This window comes from Bos grunniens, chromosome 9, assembly GCF_055505025.1.
Source record: "Bos grunniens cultivar Pamir isolate PY7600 chromosome 9, Bosgru_T2T1.0, whole genome shotgun sequence".
In the NCBI taxonomy this organism is placed as follows: Eukaryota; Metazoa; Chordata; class Mammalia; order Artiodactyla; family Bovidae; genus Bos; species Bos grunniens.
In genome coordinates this window covers 77,606,724-77,621,577 of record NC_141173.1, presented here as the reverse complement: position 1 = coordinate 77,621,577, position 14,854 = coordinate 77,606,724, and the positions used below count along the sequence as shown (strand labels likewise).

At 39.5% G+C, this 14,854-nt stretch overlaps 1 protein-coding gene and 1 long non-coding RNA gene across 18 annotated transcripts in view; one reads left to right on the top strand and one right to left on the bottom strand.

The window, feature by feature from the left end:
* LOC147366220 (uncharacterized) overlaps nucleotides 1-14,854 on the top strand; it is a 122,378-nt gene that overhangs the window by 531 nt on the left and 106,993 nt on the right. The window contains exon 1 of one of the 7 annotated variants that reach the window (XR_015133264.1): nucleotides 13,365-13,502. The exons of 5 other annotated variants lie outside the window; for them this stretch is intronic. This is a non-coding gene — a long non-coding RNA (uncharacterized LOC147366220). Of the gene's footprint in view, nucleotides 1-13,364; nucleotides 13,503-13,937; nucleotides 14,076-14,854 lie in introns of those variants that run through there. One more of the 7 variants, XR_015133265.1, reaches the window with a different exon arrangement.
* Nucleotides 1-14,854, bottom strand: part of ECT2L (epithelial cell transforming 2 like) — a 79,214-nt gene that overhangs the window by 17,587 nt on the left and 46,773 nt on the right. For 7 of the 11 annotated variants that reach the window (XR_015133256.1, XR_015133259.1, XR_015133257.1 and 4 more), the window contains exons 11-15: nucleotides 11,122-11,214; nucleotides 9,394-9,576; nucleotides 7,854-7,957; nucleotides 5,159-5,284; nucleotides 1,168-1,254 (exon numbers count right to left, since the gene is read on the bottom strand). Coding sequence is in view for 4 of the 11 variants with exons in the window: in XM_086318066.1 (XP_086174192.1) it covers nucleotides 1,168-1,254; nucleotides 5,159-5,284; nucleotides 7,854-7,957; nucleotides 9,394-9,576; nucleotides 11,122-11,214 (593 nt within the window). In the remaining 7 variants the exon portion in view is untranslated. The remainder of the gene's footprint in view (nucleotides 1-1,167; nucleotides 1,255-5,158; nucleotides 5,285-7,853; nucleotides 7,958-9,393; nucleotides 9,577-11,121; nucleotides 11,215-14,854) is intronic. The other 4 variants (XR_015133262.1, XR_015133261.1, XM_086318067.1 and 1 more) reach the window with 1 other exon arrangement.

Here is a 14,854-nt window from a genome sequence, read left to right as displayed (position 1 = left end):
ACAGAGGATAATGTTTGTTTGGTAGAAATTTATAGGAACATCATTACCTGACCATGACCTGACCTCAAGAACAAAGGCTCTGATACAGAGAAGTCTGTAACGACTAACCACACTCCCTCTCACCTTTCCTAGAAAAGCACTTTGCTGAGAGCTTTCAGGGAGTTTGGGGTTTTTAAGGCCTGAGCCACCTTTCTCTTGCCTGGCTCTGCGATTACCTTTTCTCTGCTCCAAACTCCCACATTTTGGTATGTTTGGCCTCACTGTACGTTGGGCACATGGAGTTGTGTTTGGGTAACAAAACCATTGTGTAGTATTATCACCAATGGTCAGCGGAGATACTGTCATATTTATTTTTTTGTAAACCCTCTCTTCCTGGGTGGTTCCTGGGATGGCGTGGAGCTGAGTCAGCCTGCAGCTGCCGAGGTCCACAGGGACACTGTCCACTGTAGGCAGACTGTAGGCACCACCCACTCTAGGCAGACTGGTCCCGGCTGTTGGGTGGTTGGGAAAGAGCCCAGGGCCGAGCACCCTTCTGCAGGATTCAAACTTTTCTCTCTGCCTGTTTCTTGACCTTAAGGAAATCACTTAAGTTTTCTGACTTGACTTCCTCTTCTACAAAATGCGGGTTCTAATGTCTGCCTTTCAGAATTCTGAGGTTGAAACATGACAGTAAAAGTAGATGTGTGCTATAGAAATGCTAGACGGCACGCATGCGCTGTGTGTTAACCGGCAGCACAGGACCAAGCCTCTGCTGGTCCACACCTCCTCCACACACTACCCGTTGAAAGACAACCCTAAAGGTTATATTCATTATACTCAACATTTGAAATCAGACCGTAGCTGATGATGAGTCTGTTAGAAACTGTGATTGATTATACTCAATCAACAGTTGATGGGTTGGTTAGAAACTGTGAACCTTTGTGTCCACGGACCATTTCTTTAAATGCCTTTCTAGCGTCCTATTAGAAAAGCATGGAGTAGCACAGAGATGATTGTTGTTGCCAAGATGTTTCATGTCCATCCCCTTGGCTCAACTTCTTTTTAGATCAGGACTTACTCAAAAGAAAAAGCTACTGGCTGGATCTCCTCCAGTTATATTTGGGGGTTCCCCCTGTCAAGAGAAACTCTCAGGAAAAGAGAAAGAACAAACCAGAATAGTTGGCTTACCAGCTTAACCAGCAACTCAAAATTTGGATCATTTTTGCTGAGACTTGGTTTTGTGTCCTGAGGGTTATCTTCTATAACATCTCTTTCCTGAGGATTAAATGCAGACTTGATTATTTGGAGGCAGGCCCTGGGATATCTAAATGCCCAGTCAGTGCTAAGCCCACAGGAGGCTCTTAGTAGCTCTGCCTTTGGCCCTAATCACAGGGTTCTCTAGAAACATAAGTTAAGCACTCAACAAAATTAAATTTTATGTTTTAAAAAATAATAACTTTTTGCTTCCTAGGAACTGTGTTAAGAAACTAAATTCAGTGCAGTTTCCGTTTTCCCTGGGAACAGCTCCTCACACATGCCTGGGAAATAGGTCTCTGCCTGTGTTCTGGCAGCAGTGCGCACATAAGTTACCTTACTTTCAAGATGCTAGAAGAAAAGTTCACAATACTTTGTAAAATTCACCTCTTTTTTCACCTAATGAAAAATTGTCATAAAGAAATTCACATGCCATTTCTAGATCTGTTTCCACATTTAAATATGGCTTATTCTTTCCTCACTTTGCCTTGTTAATTTTTCTTGTGGCTTCCATATAAATTATCACATTAAAAAATAGCGCCCCTTCCGCTTTCCCTGCAGCATCCCAGGGTCCAGCTGAGAAATGGAACACTGGTCCCACGTTTGTGTTGAAAGCTAATGATGATTAATGGTCACTGCTGCTGCCCTTCTGAGTCAAAGATAAAACTATCCATGGCAACCCCTTGATATATAGGAGTGAAACTAGAAGAAAAACATCAATTTATAACCAAGACTCCTTTTGTCTTACTCTATTCAGACAAAAACACGCTTTTATTTTGTACCTGCAGACATGCCTCATGGCTGCCTGAAGCCTTTGTGTAAGACCCCTGGGCCCAGAAGCACACACAACCAGCCAGTTTCTCCCGGGCCTGCAGGCCCCCCACCTGAGTCTGAGCACTTCATGGCTGCTCCACATAGTCTTCTCACCATGTCCTTTCCCATTTGGGGCTGACCCACACCAGTCTGGCATGTATTTATACTTGTGTGCGTGTGTGCTCAGTCAGGTCCAACTCTTTGTAACCCCATGAACTTTAGCCCACCAGGCTCCTCTTTCCATGGAATTTTCCAGACAAGCATACTACGGTGGGTTGTCATTTCCTACTCCAGTATTTATATTTATGCCAGGTCAGGGGGAATCTAGTTTGAATTTTGACAAAATAATTCAAAATTTCTATGTGTGGAATATTGTCTTCTTTCAAAATATGTAATAATGCTGATCATTCATATAGAGAAATGATAACTTCAACCAGTTAGCAGTGACACTGCAGTTGTGTAGGTAGACATGGTTGCAGGTATAAAATGAAAATGAAACTCAGCCTGCTTGACTGGAGTTTAAGAGAACCCAAGCCATACAGATTCTAATTGTGGATTCCACAGATGACGGAGGCCCCATTATCTGGGATATCATCCCTTTGGACAGGCTCCCATGAGTGCTCATTCACTGAAGCTCAGCAGTGGACTCCTGGACCACCCTGGCTATCTTAGAACCTGCTTACTCAGACTGGGCTTTGTTTCACCTCTGGCTCAGCAACAGCTTTTAAGAATTTTTAAACCACTGAACTACCAGGGAATTCCCAGCTACAGCTATTTCTTAAATGTAAATTTTTCTTTGTGGATAGCAAGTCAATTTGATATAGTAATTGTGTTTGAACCTAAAAACATGTTCTCTCATTTTATATTATCTAATTATTAGGATTTTTAGGACCTGTTCTTAGGTTAAGATGCCATTTGTTATTCATTTTGAAGGAGGAACTCAAAGGAAGTAACAGAGTAGCAAACTTCACACATTTTTAAGAACACAATTATTTTGAGTCAATGGGCCTTTGCCTTGAGATTCTCCATGGCCTGTAAGGGAAACTTTGGATCACATAATAAGAATTTTCCTCTAGGATCTTAGTTATTGCTAACAACCTACTTATTGCTGGTGCTTCTCCCAGAAAACACTTGACTACCTGAATTAGGGTCCAGAAAGAGTTGTGAGGCTTCCCAGGTGGCTAAGTGGTAAAAAAAAAAAAAAAAAAAAATCCACCTGCCAATGCAGGAAACACAGGAGATGTGGTCTGATCCCTGGGTCCAGAAGATCCCCTGGAGAAGGAAATGGCAACCCACTCCAGTGTTCTTGCCTGGGAAATCCTATGGACAGAGGAGCCTGGAGGTCTACAGTCCATTGGGTCGCAGAGAGTTGGACACGACTGAGCGACTGAGCATGCATGCAGTAGTTGTGAAAAATGATAGTGCTGAAGAACAACTATGATTCTGGCTGTGACCTATCACCATGTTCTATAGCATCAGTGTAAACACTGCGGGCATATCAAGGCCAGGAGTTACTATTGTACTACTTACTGGGCAGCAAGATGATAGATTAATAGAGTGAGCTATCTACCTATCTATATGTATATATGTATGTGTATTTGGTCCTGGATTTGGCAGACTAATCCTCTTACACAAACCCTTGTGGAAGAATCTATAAAACAGTTGTCTCAGAAGAAGGCGTTACTTTCCACTCCCATGGTTGAGAGTTTGTGTGCTCTTCTGGATGAATATCTACACTTTTAAAAATAAACTCCAGGGTGTGGAGAAACTCACCTCCATTTTATCTGAATTCAGCACCTATATTTAATCTGTGGTTTTCCTTCCTAGGGCCACCAACTTTGTTTCATGGGCATTATGCACAAGCTCCCAAGTTTTAAATAACAGAAAACCAAATAATAATCTAAGATCTATTTTTTTTTATTTTATTTTTAAAAAAGGAAAATATCAAAGATATTCCCAGGCATTAAGGAGTTTAACATTTCTGTAGTTTTACTACAGGAAGGTGATGTAACAAGAGCAGGTCTATTGGTTCTGATTCTCTGGAGAACTCTGATGAGTACATGGTCTGTGAGTTTTGTAAGAGATAGATTTAGGGGTCAGGCTACAAGGAAGCAGGGTTCTAACATCTAAAGGCTTTGATGTCCCTGGGAATGTGTTTATCAAGACTCCTCCTGAAGAGGATGCTTGTGGTTGGGAAGAATAAGCTGCTTCAGGGAGTGGGGGTTCTGCTAAGAGGCATGGTCTACTAAAGACAGAGGGCAGGGGCTGCATAACTGCAGGCCTTTCACTCTGCTGAGTGAGTCTAGGGCAGCTTGGCAGAGAGGACGTGGCCCCAGTGGTGCTCCATTTGCCTTTCCCTGCACTGTGCTGTCCTGTAAAGCCAGGGCAACAAAGTCTTCCAGAATATCAGGTTAATAGGGCAACACACCATTTGCTACTAGGGGAACTTACAAGTCTATTTCTCCTAACAGTCTCCACGGTGACTTTGTGTTAGGGGTGGCATCCCCAGCCTTCAATCATCAAAGATAGGTGCTTTTCCAATGGGCATGAAATAGCATTTTCATAGACATCAGTTCTCTGAATGACAGTGCAATTTTCAGTATTTCCTGAATCCATATTACTTCACTTAACCAAGAATGTACATATTCTGAATATAGTACTGGCAAAATTATTTTTGCTCAACTAAAGAACTAGCTTCAAACCCACTTTTTTTTCTTTTATGAATTTGAATCTCAACCAAAAGAAAAAAGGAAAAATGAACCATTTTTAGTTTCACCAAAAAAGTGTCCTGGGCTGCAAAAAAAAAAATCTCTTTAAGTTACGTTGGACAGAATGCGAGTATTCAATTCTTCCCCCAAGAGTCAACTAGTGTTTACTCTCATCAGCATGATGCCATGTAATCCACTAATCAAGTAGATTAAGTGTTACTAACATTATGAAACTACAAAACACCCTTTTAAAAATAAAAATCCATGAAAATGAAGTTCTTATGAGAAATGACAAATTGAAAGCTTTCAAGGTTAGAATTATCATTACTGATTATGAATTTCTTAAGCACATTTCTCAAACTGTACAGTGAAGCAACAGCATAAAAATGCCACAGTAATTTTACCTTTGTGAGTAAACTGTGTGTTGCCTTTGGGTCACTTTTTGTCAGAATGACATTTCCTTCAAAATGCTTGCTCTTTTTACTACATTTCTTTAGCAGAAAATATGACAAAAATTCCAGAGGGTTGTCCTGAAAGATTACCAACCCCCCCCCAAAAAAGAATTTTTATTTCAAATGCAGGTCAACAAGAGTGCAGCAGATATGAGAACACATTTTCTAGTAGCATTTTCAGCTTTCTACCTAATTTACAAGTCTAGAACAAAGTCACTCTTATTTGAGGCAGTAAATGGGGCTTTCTGGTTAATCTTGGTTCTTAGCTTATTGTCACAGTTCAGTGAGGATGCCAAGGTCTTGTGGGAGGGTCTCAAGGTCTTCAGAACCAAAGTGACCCACACTGGCCTCTTAGCCAGAGGAAGAAAGGGGACAGGACAACTTTGGTGTGTTACAGGGGAAAGAAGAGAGCCTCCAAGCAGCAGAATTCTTGCGGAAAACACCCTGGTAAGACTCCCAAATCTGGTTCCCTCTCAGGCTGTAGGTTTGAACACCATGAAAATTATATCATACAAGGTTATTTTAAAATAATTTGGTGGCATAAGTACCATGAACCAACATCAGACATTGAATAATTCTTTGGTGTTTGAGAATACTGCAGAGAATTTCAGGGCCTCAGGATTATCCCTGTGAACATCCCTGATCATATTATCAGCTGAATTCTCCAGGGCATTTATTGCTGGGCTGTGAGAGGGTTGGCTAGTGCACTGGAGAGTTGAGTCTTCAGAAAAGAAATTCATGGCTACCTGCAACTCCTCGGGCTCTACAATGGGCCATGAGCCCAGGAGATGTCTGGTGCTTACCCAGGAAGCCAAGTTGAAACCATGATGGATAAGGAGAAAGTGTCCAAAGGCAATGTTAAATCCCCCACAAAGTATAATTACTACAGTGGGAAATATTTGAGAACTGTTTCTTGGAAAACTACAAGCCTTATACAGCATCAGGTATGTTGATAATACCCCATTCCTGTCCTGTTCTCAGCTTCCCCTGAACTGAGGGCTGCAACAATTCTTCCTTATGCATGGGGATTTGCTTCGGGACCTCTGCAAATACCAAAATTCTCAGATACTCAAGTCCCTTATGTAAAATGGTGTAGTACTTGCATATAACCTAGGACATTCTCCCATATACTTTGGTGTGTGTGCCCAGAGGGTAAAGCGTCTGCCTGCAATGTGGGGGACTCGGGTTTGATCCCTAGGTCGGGAAGATGCCCTGGAGAAGGAAATAGCAACCCACTCCAGAACTCTTGCCTGGAAAATTCCATGGATGGGGTAGCCTGGTAATCTATAGTCCGTGGGATCGAAAAGAGTTGCACACAACTGAGCAACTTTCACTTTCACTTTGTGACCCCATGGACTATAGCCCACCAGGCTCCTCTGTCCATGGAATTTTCTAGGCAAGAATATGGGAGCATGTTGCCATTTCCTACTTTGGGGGATCTTCCCGACACAGGAATTGAACCCAAGTCTCTTGCACGTCCTGCACTGGCAGGCTGATTCTTTACAACTGCACTACCTGGGAAACACCCCCATATACTTTACACATTTATTTATTCATTTGTTTGGCTGCACCGGGTCTTAGTTGCCACTCATGGGATTTTCAGTCTTTAGTTGCAGCTCTCAGCATTTAGGTTCTTGACAAGGGGTTGAACCCAGGCCCGCTGCATTGGGAGTGCAGAGTCTTAGCCACTGGACCACCAGGGAAGTCCGTCCCATATACTTTAAATCATCTCTCAATTACTTATAGTACTAGTACAGTATAAACACTATGTAAATAGTTGTCAATGCATGACTAAAGTCAAGTTTCACCTTTTGAAACTTTTGGAATTAAAAAATATGTATTTAATTGGTTACTCCAGGTCTTAGTTACAGCATCTGGGTTCTAGTTTCATGACCAGGGAATGAACTTAGGTCCCCTGCATTGACAGCATGAAGTCTTAGCCACCAGGTGAGTCCCTGGAATTTTTTTTAATGAATATTTTCAACATGTGGTTGGGTGAATCTGAGGGTGCAGAACCCATGGTTGCAGAACCCAAGGATACATAGAGTTGACTGTATTTTATTTTCCTAGAGCCTTTCTATGATATTAGAGCAGAGTATGTTTTTATTCTGCCTCCCCTCATTGTGTCCTAGTGTGTGGACTGACTTTTCTGGAAGAGCATTCAAAATTTGCTTCTGATTTTTTTCAGGCTTTCCCTAAGCTTATCCCCAACCAAATTACTGACTTGCATGTTTCTGTCCTGTTTTCTCTTTTCCTTCCTCTCTCATCTAGCCTTCCTTGCCTTTCATCTATTATAGCTGGTTTCACCATTTCTCAGTTTTTCTGCCATACTATTAATTGTTTTAACTGTTGAATAATGTTTATGTGAAATATAAGCCACTAAACATGTTTTTTTCTTTAAGAAGTCACTTCTGACTTAAATTAATCACAAGATAGAACAGTGTACCATATGATTAATATCAAATAACTGAGAAGATTTTCCTATTTTTGTGTAATACATCTTGGGTTCAGACTCTTTCAGTGACTGTTTTCATAAACTGATGCTATTTCTCTGAGGAATTATGTCCTAAAGGATAAAGTGGTAAATGCACACTAAAATTTAAGTTTTGGGGTTTTTGTAGCTTATTTTATTCAAAGGAACACTTACAGAATTTTCTTTTGAAAGTTCTATCAATCCATCTGCCAGAGCTTGTATGATTTCTTGGTTATTCAGAATGTTAGCCACACTCATGGTGTCAAATACAAATTGCCCTGTAAATATAAGTCCATATGCTTTGTAATTAATTAAGAGATGTGATCAAGAAGAAAACTCAGTCCTTACAGTTGCTTGTTAATTGATAAAAATGCAGACTAAGAATAAAAATTCTATTATGCCATGAAGATTATCTATCAAGATAAAATAGAAAATGAGCAAAAGCATCTAAATGTGTAGCATATAAAAAGTGACCACTCTGACAAAGTTGATATTGAATAAAATATATAAATTGGACAGGGAAAGAACATGTAAAAATGAACCTTATAAAGTTTAGATTCTCAATTCCACCAAAAGCTCTTCTATATTCTGCATTATCTTTGTGCTCAATTCCATAAATATTTTAAGTCCATAGGGAATAACATACATACATACAGACACCTATATTTTTAAAATATTTTGAGCAACTTGCATTGATTTGAAAAGCAACCTTTTTCCATTTGATTTTCATGCCTTATGACATACATGATCAAAAAACACTTCTACTGTTAATCTTTTCATTTATCTCTCTAGTAGTTAATATCTGTGAAAGAACCATAACATAACCATAACATAACCTCATAAGAAATTTTAAATATTAGCTGAACACCTACTAAATGTGGTAGAGTTAAAACCAAAAAGACAAATCCCTGCTTTATGCAGAGAGAGATGGGCATATGTTGACAGATGAAATACCTGTATGCATATTTGTATGTTACAGCTCTTGTGTAGACAGAGCAAGGCAGAGGAAGGGAAGAGAGAAGTAAGACATAGATATATAATGACTTGACTGGTACAGTGCTTCAGTGACATGTGAAGAGTTAGGGAGGAAAATGAGTTGGCAGTTAAAGATGCAGGAAAAACCTAACTTTTTTTTTAAAAAAGTACTTGATTTTGAAGAACTGACTGGTTTAGATGAAGATCTAAAGTTGAAATAGGACATTGTTTCCAAGAGTCTTTATTGTGATAATTGAATCATGAGTAAGAAGTGTAAATGTGAAAACAAATTCAATAATGTCCAATAGGCCTGTCCATGAAGCCCGTCACCAAATTAAATATTTTAGAAAGAAAATACATAGAATTTAATTATAGAACAATTTAAGTAATGGGTGCTGTGGTCTAAGAGATGCTTAACTGGGATGTTGGTGCTTAACTTTGAGAGCAAATTGAAGAGGGAAAAGGACAGAGCTCTCTGGCTTAGCAAAGTGAATTTTGCCAAGGTAAACAATTGACTGACAGAATTAATAAGATGGTAAAATTTGAAACCAGGAACTAGCTTCAGCATTTTAAAGATGAATATATTTGTTCTTAGTGGATATTCATGATATCTGAAAGAAGCTATGAAAAACAAAGACAATAAACAGTTTTTTACTTCTGCATTCCTACATTTGTATTCACTTTGGATATGTGACAAGCTTCATAATTAACCAGCAACAGAAGCAGCAACAGTTCTTACCTATCATCCTGCCACTGATGTTCTTCTGCAACTCCTTGAAGAGAGGACTTAGTTGTTTCCTTACTGATTTCAAGGTGTCTTCCAGGAAGTCGGTGAGGCTGGACCATGTCTGCAGCTTTGATTCGCTGAAGTAGATGGAAGGGGGTGCCGTTTCCCACTGTCGTCCCAGCCAGTCACTAAGAACTGACATTATTTTCTGCATTTAGTATCACAGACTTAAGCTCAGAGTTCTTCTTGTTTACAGTATGGGAAAAAAAATACTCTTAATTGTATTTATATCAGGCTTATTACCCTTTCTCATTAGAAGACTAAGATAAACATCCATAGTCTGCTTTCAAAGGTAAAATTAGAAACTCAAAAAGGACAAAATGAATAATTTCAAATGTCTATCTATTCTTTGATAAGATTGACATTTACACTGTATTTGAAGTAAAATTAAATAGCTGCTGGATTTTTGCATCAAAAGCAGAATAGACTTCCAAATAAGAATATACTATTTTATGTTCACATCCTAAAAAGTAAAAATACAGGAAAACCGCACTTTACCTGGTTTCCCCATCATGTCATCCAAAAGTCATCTCCATTGGAGCCAACCCTGCATCTTATTTATATCATGTCCAGCTGCTCTCTCTCTCTCTACAGATATCTCTACATGTACTGAAATGGGTGCTTAAAGTTTCTGTCCTTGAAAATCAGTGACTGAATGACACAGGACCAAGGGAAATTCGATTTTCTGTCCTAAATGGATAGTTTCATTCTGCTTTCCACATTTTTTGCTGATAAACATGAAACTATTTGTAACATGTTCTAGAATGAGAAGAAAAAGTGGGAAAAAGAGGAAGAAGAGACAGAGGAGAAAAAGATGAAAACCCATTTTATAACTGCAGTGTCTACACCCTGTTATCTCTGCGAGGCTGATTTCCTCCCTGAATGGGGCCAAATATGCTCTCATTGGACGCTGCTGCTATGTAAACTAAAATTAACAAGCAACTTCTGCTACAAAGCTGTATTAGGTCAGTGTGCTTTTTGTTGTATCATCATGAATCTTCTTCCTTACAAGTCTCCCATGATTCCAGCTTTCCTGTCTTGAAAGGCACTTAGCATTCAGGATTAGAGAAGTAATGCTTTATATAGTTTTACATCACTCCCATCCCTGTTTGATAGGAAGTGAGAGAGTTTTAAAGGGGAAAATGATTAACATTATTATAGCAAAGCAATTTCACTCTTGTTGGTCAGACAATGTTATTTTGATCCAATAGTTGCAGCTTTAGTATCTAAATGAAATTTTGCTTTCAAGTGTAATTTCTCTTTGTTCTTCCTCTCCCTTAATGCTACTGCGATGAAATTTGAGCCAGCCCCTTCACTAGCTCCTTATAGCTCCAATTCATTTTTCCAAATGAAAGCACATTGATAATGTTTTATGAAGAGAATTGTGCTCTGTACTTATCATTTCTCTAGATCAGCTACATCTTTGTTTAACTGTTAAAGCTGGTATTTTCTCAAATGATGGTTTGAAGCAGATATTTGTAATAATAATTCCCTTCTAAGCAAATGACGGAGTGATGAGAAATGAACTAGTTTGGGAAGTGACAGCACTCCTTCAGAGTAGGAATGAAAGGCAGTAATTGACATTGCCAGAACCAGTATTATTAGCTGTGTTTTGTCCTTGGTGATCCTGGAGTTGGTGGGTATCAATGGACACAGTAGTCAGCACCCATACACACTTACGATGTTGGTAAGAGCCAGTGGCAATCCCAGTGGGAGCAGTAAATAATGTGCCAGTCAGTTGAGACAGCTGAGAAAGAACTTCTATTCCTGCCTCTGCACAGTCAAAAATACTTTCATTAGTTCACTCACAGGTTTTGCCATAACAGTTAAACACTACTTAGAAGCACTAATGAGCTGGCCAAGAAAGGTCACTTGTAGGTCTTGTCTTCAATTCAAATCCCTCATGGAATAGTCCATCAGCGCTTTACAGTTCATCCCTCAATGCTGAAGTCCAGACACTTCATTCAGGAGGATTGACAACAGGGTGGAGAAAGAGGGATGCAGTTTGACCTGGTGCTTATTTTCAAATTTGGAATTAGGCCAAAGACAGAAAAGTCTACACAGATTTTCTAAAATAGTCTGACTCGAAGTCTCCTGCAAGAGCTGGTTTTAAAACTGTTAAACACACAGTGGAATACAATGGTCAAATTTTAGTGTTAATTTTACCCCTTCTTCTGTGACACAGCATATAGATCAAACTACTTCAAATGAAACTATAAGTAATGTACTTTAATTCTTTGTGGTCCAGGAGTAAAGGATCACTCCAAGTTGTTTCAGTTGCTGCAGCAAGATGGTTGTGGCTGAAAGATTGGGATGTCTGTCATTTATTTGTATCTAATGTTTCCAATGACAAATAGATCAATGAAATTACAGCAAGTTCATAAGGGTACCTATACAGTCAACTGATTTCAACTAAGATGCAAATAAAATCCACTGGGAAAAGGATGGTCTTTATAAGGAATGGTACTGAAATAATTTGATAGCCATGTGTTTTTTTAAAAAGAACTTCAATTTATACCTGGCATTCTATTTTTTTAAAAAAAGCATAAGTCAAATGGATCACAAACCCAAATGTCAAACTTAAAACTAGAAATAATTTTGGAGAAATCATAGAAGTGATCTTTGGTTAGGTAGAGTTTTTAGATATGACATCAAAAGCATAATTTATAAAACATAAAGATTGATAAATTAGACTTTATCAAAATTAAGAATTTCTTGTCTTCAAAACAAACTATTCAGAGAAGGAAAAGATAAGTCATAGAGCGGGAGAAAATATTTGCAACAACTTTCCCAGAATATACAAAGATATCTCAGTAAAAAGCCAAAACCCCTAAATTTTAAAATGAGCAAAAGATTTGAAAGGACACTTCACCAAGGAGGACAAATGGCAAATAAACAAGTGGAAAGAAGCTTAGCATCACTGATCATTAGAGAAATGCAAATTAAAACCATGAAGAGATATCAGGACACACTTCAATGGCTCAAATTAAGAAGACTGACCTTAAACAAGTATCGGAGTGTTGGGTAGCTGGAGTGGAAATCTAAAATGGCACAACCACTTTGGAAACAATTTGGCTGGGTTTTTTTTTTTTTTTTTTTTTTTTTAAGTTAAACCTACACCTATCATATAAACCAGTGATTCCACTCCTAGGTATTTATTTACCCAAGAGAAATGAAAGTATATGTTCACAGCAGCTTTGCTTGTAAAAGTCTTAAACTGGAAAGAACTCAAATATCTATCAACAGGTGAATGGATAAACAAACATGGTATAACTATACAATATAATCATTCCCAGTAGTAAAAAGGAATGAACCATTGATACTAGCATGACATGGACAAATCTAAAATATCTGGAGTGACGGAAGCCTGACCAAAAAAATGCACTGTATGATTCCATTTACAGAAAATTCTATAAAATACAAACTAATATATTGTGAGCTCAGTGGTTGCCTCTGGTTTGAGTGGAGAAGCAAAGTGAGAAATCTCAAGGTGGCAGGAAGAAACTTTGGGGGATGATGAATGTGTTCATTATCTTGACTTTTATGGTTTCACATGGCGTGTAGACATATGTCAAAATTTATCAAATTACACACTTTAAATACTTCATGTCAACTATACATTAATAAAAGTGCTTACAATTTGTAAGTAACGCCAAAAAAAGAAGAGTTTTAGGTTTCTGGCTTATCAGTAACTTGTGAATAATGCGATCTTAAGTGAGAAATTCTGGGAAAGGGGTGGGTTTGTGATACAAGGGAATCAAGAATCTGTTTCAGGTGTGTGAACTTTGAGATGCCTCTTAGCCATGCAAACTAAACACCCACATGAAGATGTCAAGTAAAAGCAAGACGAATTTACAGCTGAGAGATTTCAAAGATGGAGACATAAATTTGGGAGTCTTCAGTATCCAGATTGAACGTAGAGTCATAGGAATAAATGAGACTCCCTAAAGGAAGAGTGTAGCCATGGAAAATAAGTGAGTCTGGGATCAAGCCTGGGACACATTTACAGGCCTCACCAAAGAGAAGCCGGCAAAGGAGACTGAGGGGAACAGACTGCTGAGGTAGGAGGAAAACAAGGAATGGGTGGTATTAGGGAAACCAAGGAAAGAAGAGTTTTGAGGAGGAGTATTCATCCACCTCAAACGCCACTGTGAGGTCAGGGCAAGGTGCGGATGGAGAAGGGACTGCTGCATTTGGGCACATGGGAGTCTTTTATAGTCTTCCAAAAGTGGCTTTGGTAGACTGAGACCACTTCGAGGAGCTTGGGAGGTGGGCAAGTGAGAGATGAGGAAGGCAGAAGCAGTCAGCTAGGGGGATCCCCAACCTTCCGGCTGTGGACTGGTAACTTCTGTTAGATCAGTGAAAGGATTAGATTAGAAGCAAAGTGCACAGTAAATGTAATATGCTTGAATCACCCCCAAACCCCCACTTCTGGTCCATGGAAAAACTGTTTTCCACAAAATTGGTCCCTGCTGCCGAAAAGGTTGGGGACCTCTGAACTATACCAGTAGTTCTCCAAGTGTGGCTCTGGGATCAGCAGCATCAGCATCACCAAATTCTCAGCTCCCATGCCAGACCTGAATCTGAAACACTTGGGTGGGATCCAGCAATGTGGATTTCGACAAGTCCTCTAGGTGAGTCAAATACATATCAAAAACTTGAGAACCATTGGTATAGTCAACTCATGTGAGAGAAAGTTATGGTCTCTCAGGGGGGAGGGGGAATGGAGGAGCTACTACAGGTATTCTTGATCTGATAGGATTAATCCAATAGAGGATTGAGGCTCTGGAGGTGGATTGAGCATAGGAGTGATGTCTTGAGAAGGTGCAAGGTGGTGCAATCCAGGGTCCAAGTGGAGTAGCTGATGTTTGATTCAAGTAGGGGTGCTTCTTTCACCGTAACAGAAGGGAAGACAGGATGAATGTAAAAGGTTGGATAGATGGTGGTTTTTGTGGTGGGAGGTATATTAAGGGGTTTCCTTAGGGAAGTAAATGGTGAAATCAACAAGTGAGAGAGAAGGTTATTGAAAGATTGACTAAAAAGGAGAAGGGGTGACAGTCATTAAAGAGTGGGAAAGTGAATTTACCAAGGAAATGTGGTAGGATTGCTTATCAGAGTTCCAATCCCATTTGGTATTTATGTCATTAAAGTTAGATCAGTAAGAACAGTTGTATTACTCTTTCCAACAGTCTTCAGCTGCTTCAGCACTGGCAGGCATAGATTACGCAGAAGGTTGTGTTCTAACTGGCATTGCTGCTGGTGCTGCTGCTAAGTCACTTCAGTCGTGTCCGACTCTGTGTGACCCCATAGACGGCAGCCCACCAGGCTCCCCCATCCCTGGGATTCTCCAGGCAAGAACACTGGAGTGGGTTGCCATTTCCTTCTCCAGTGCGTGAAAGTGAAGCCGCTCAGT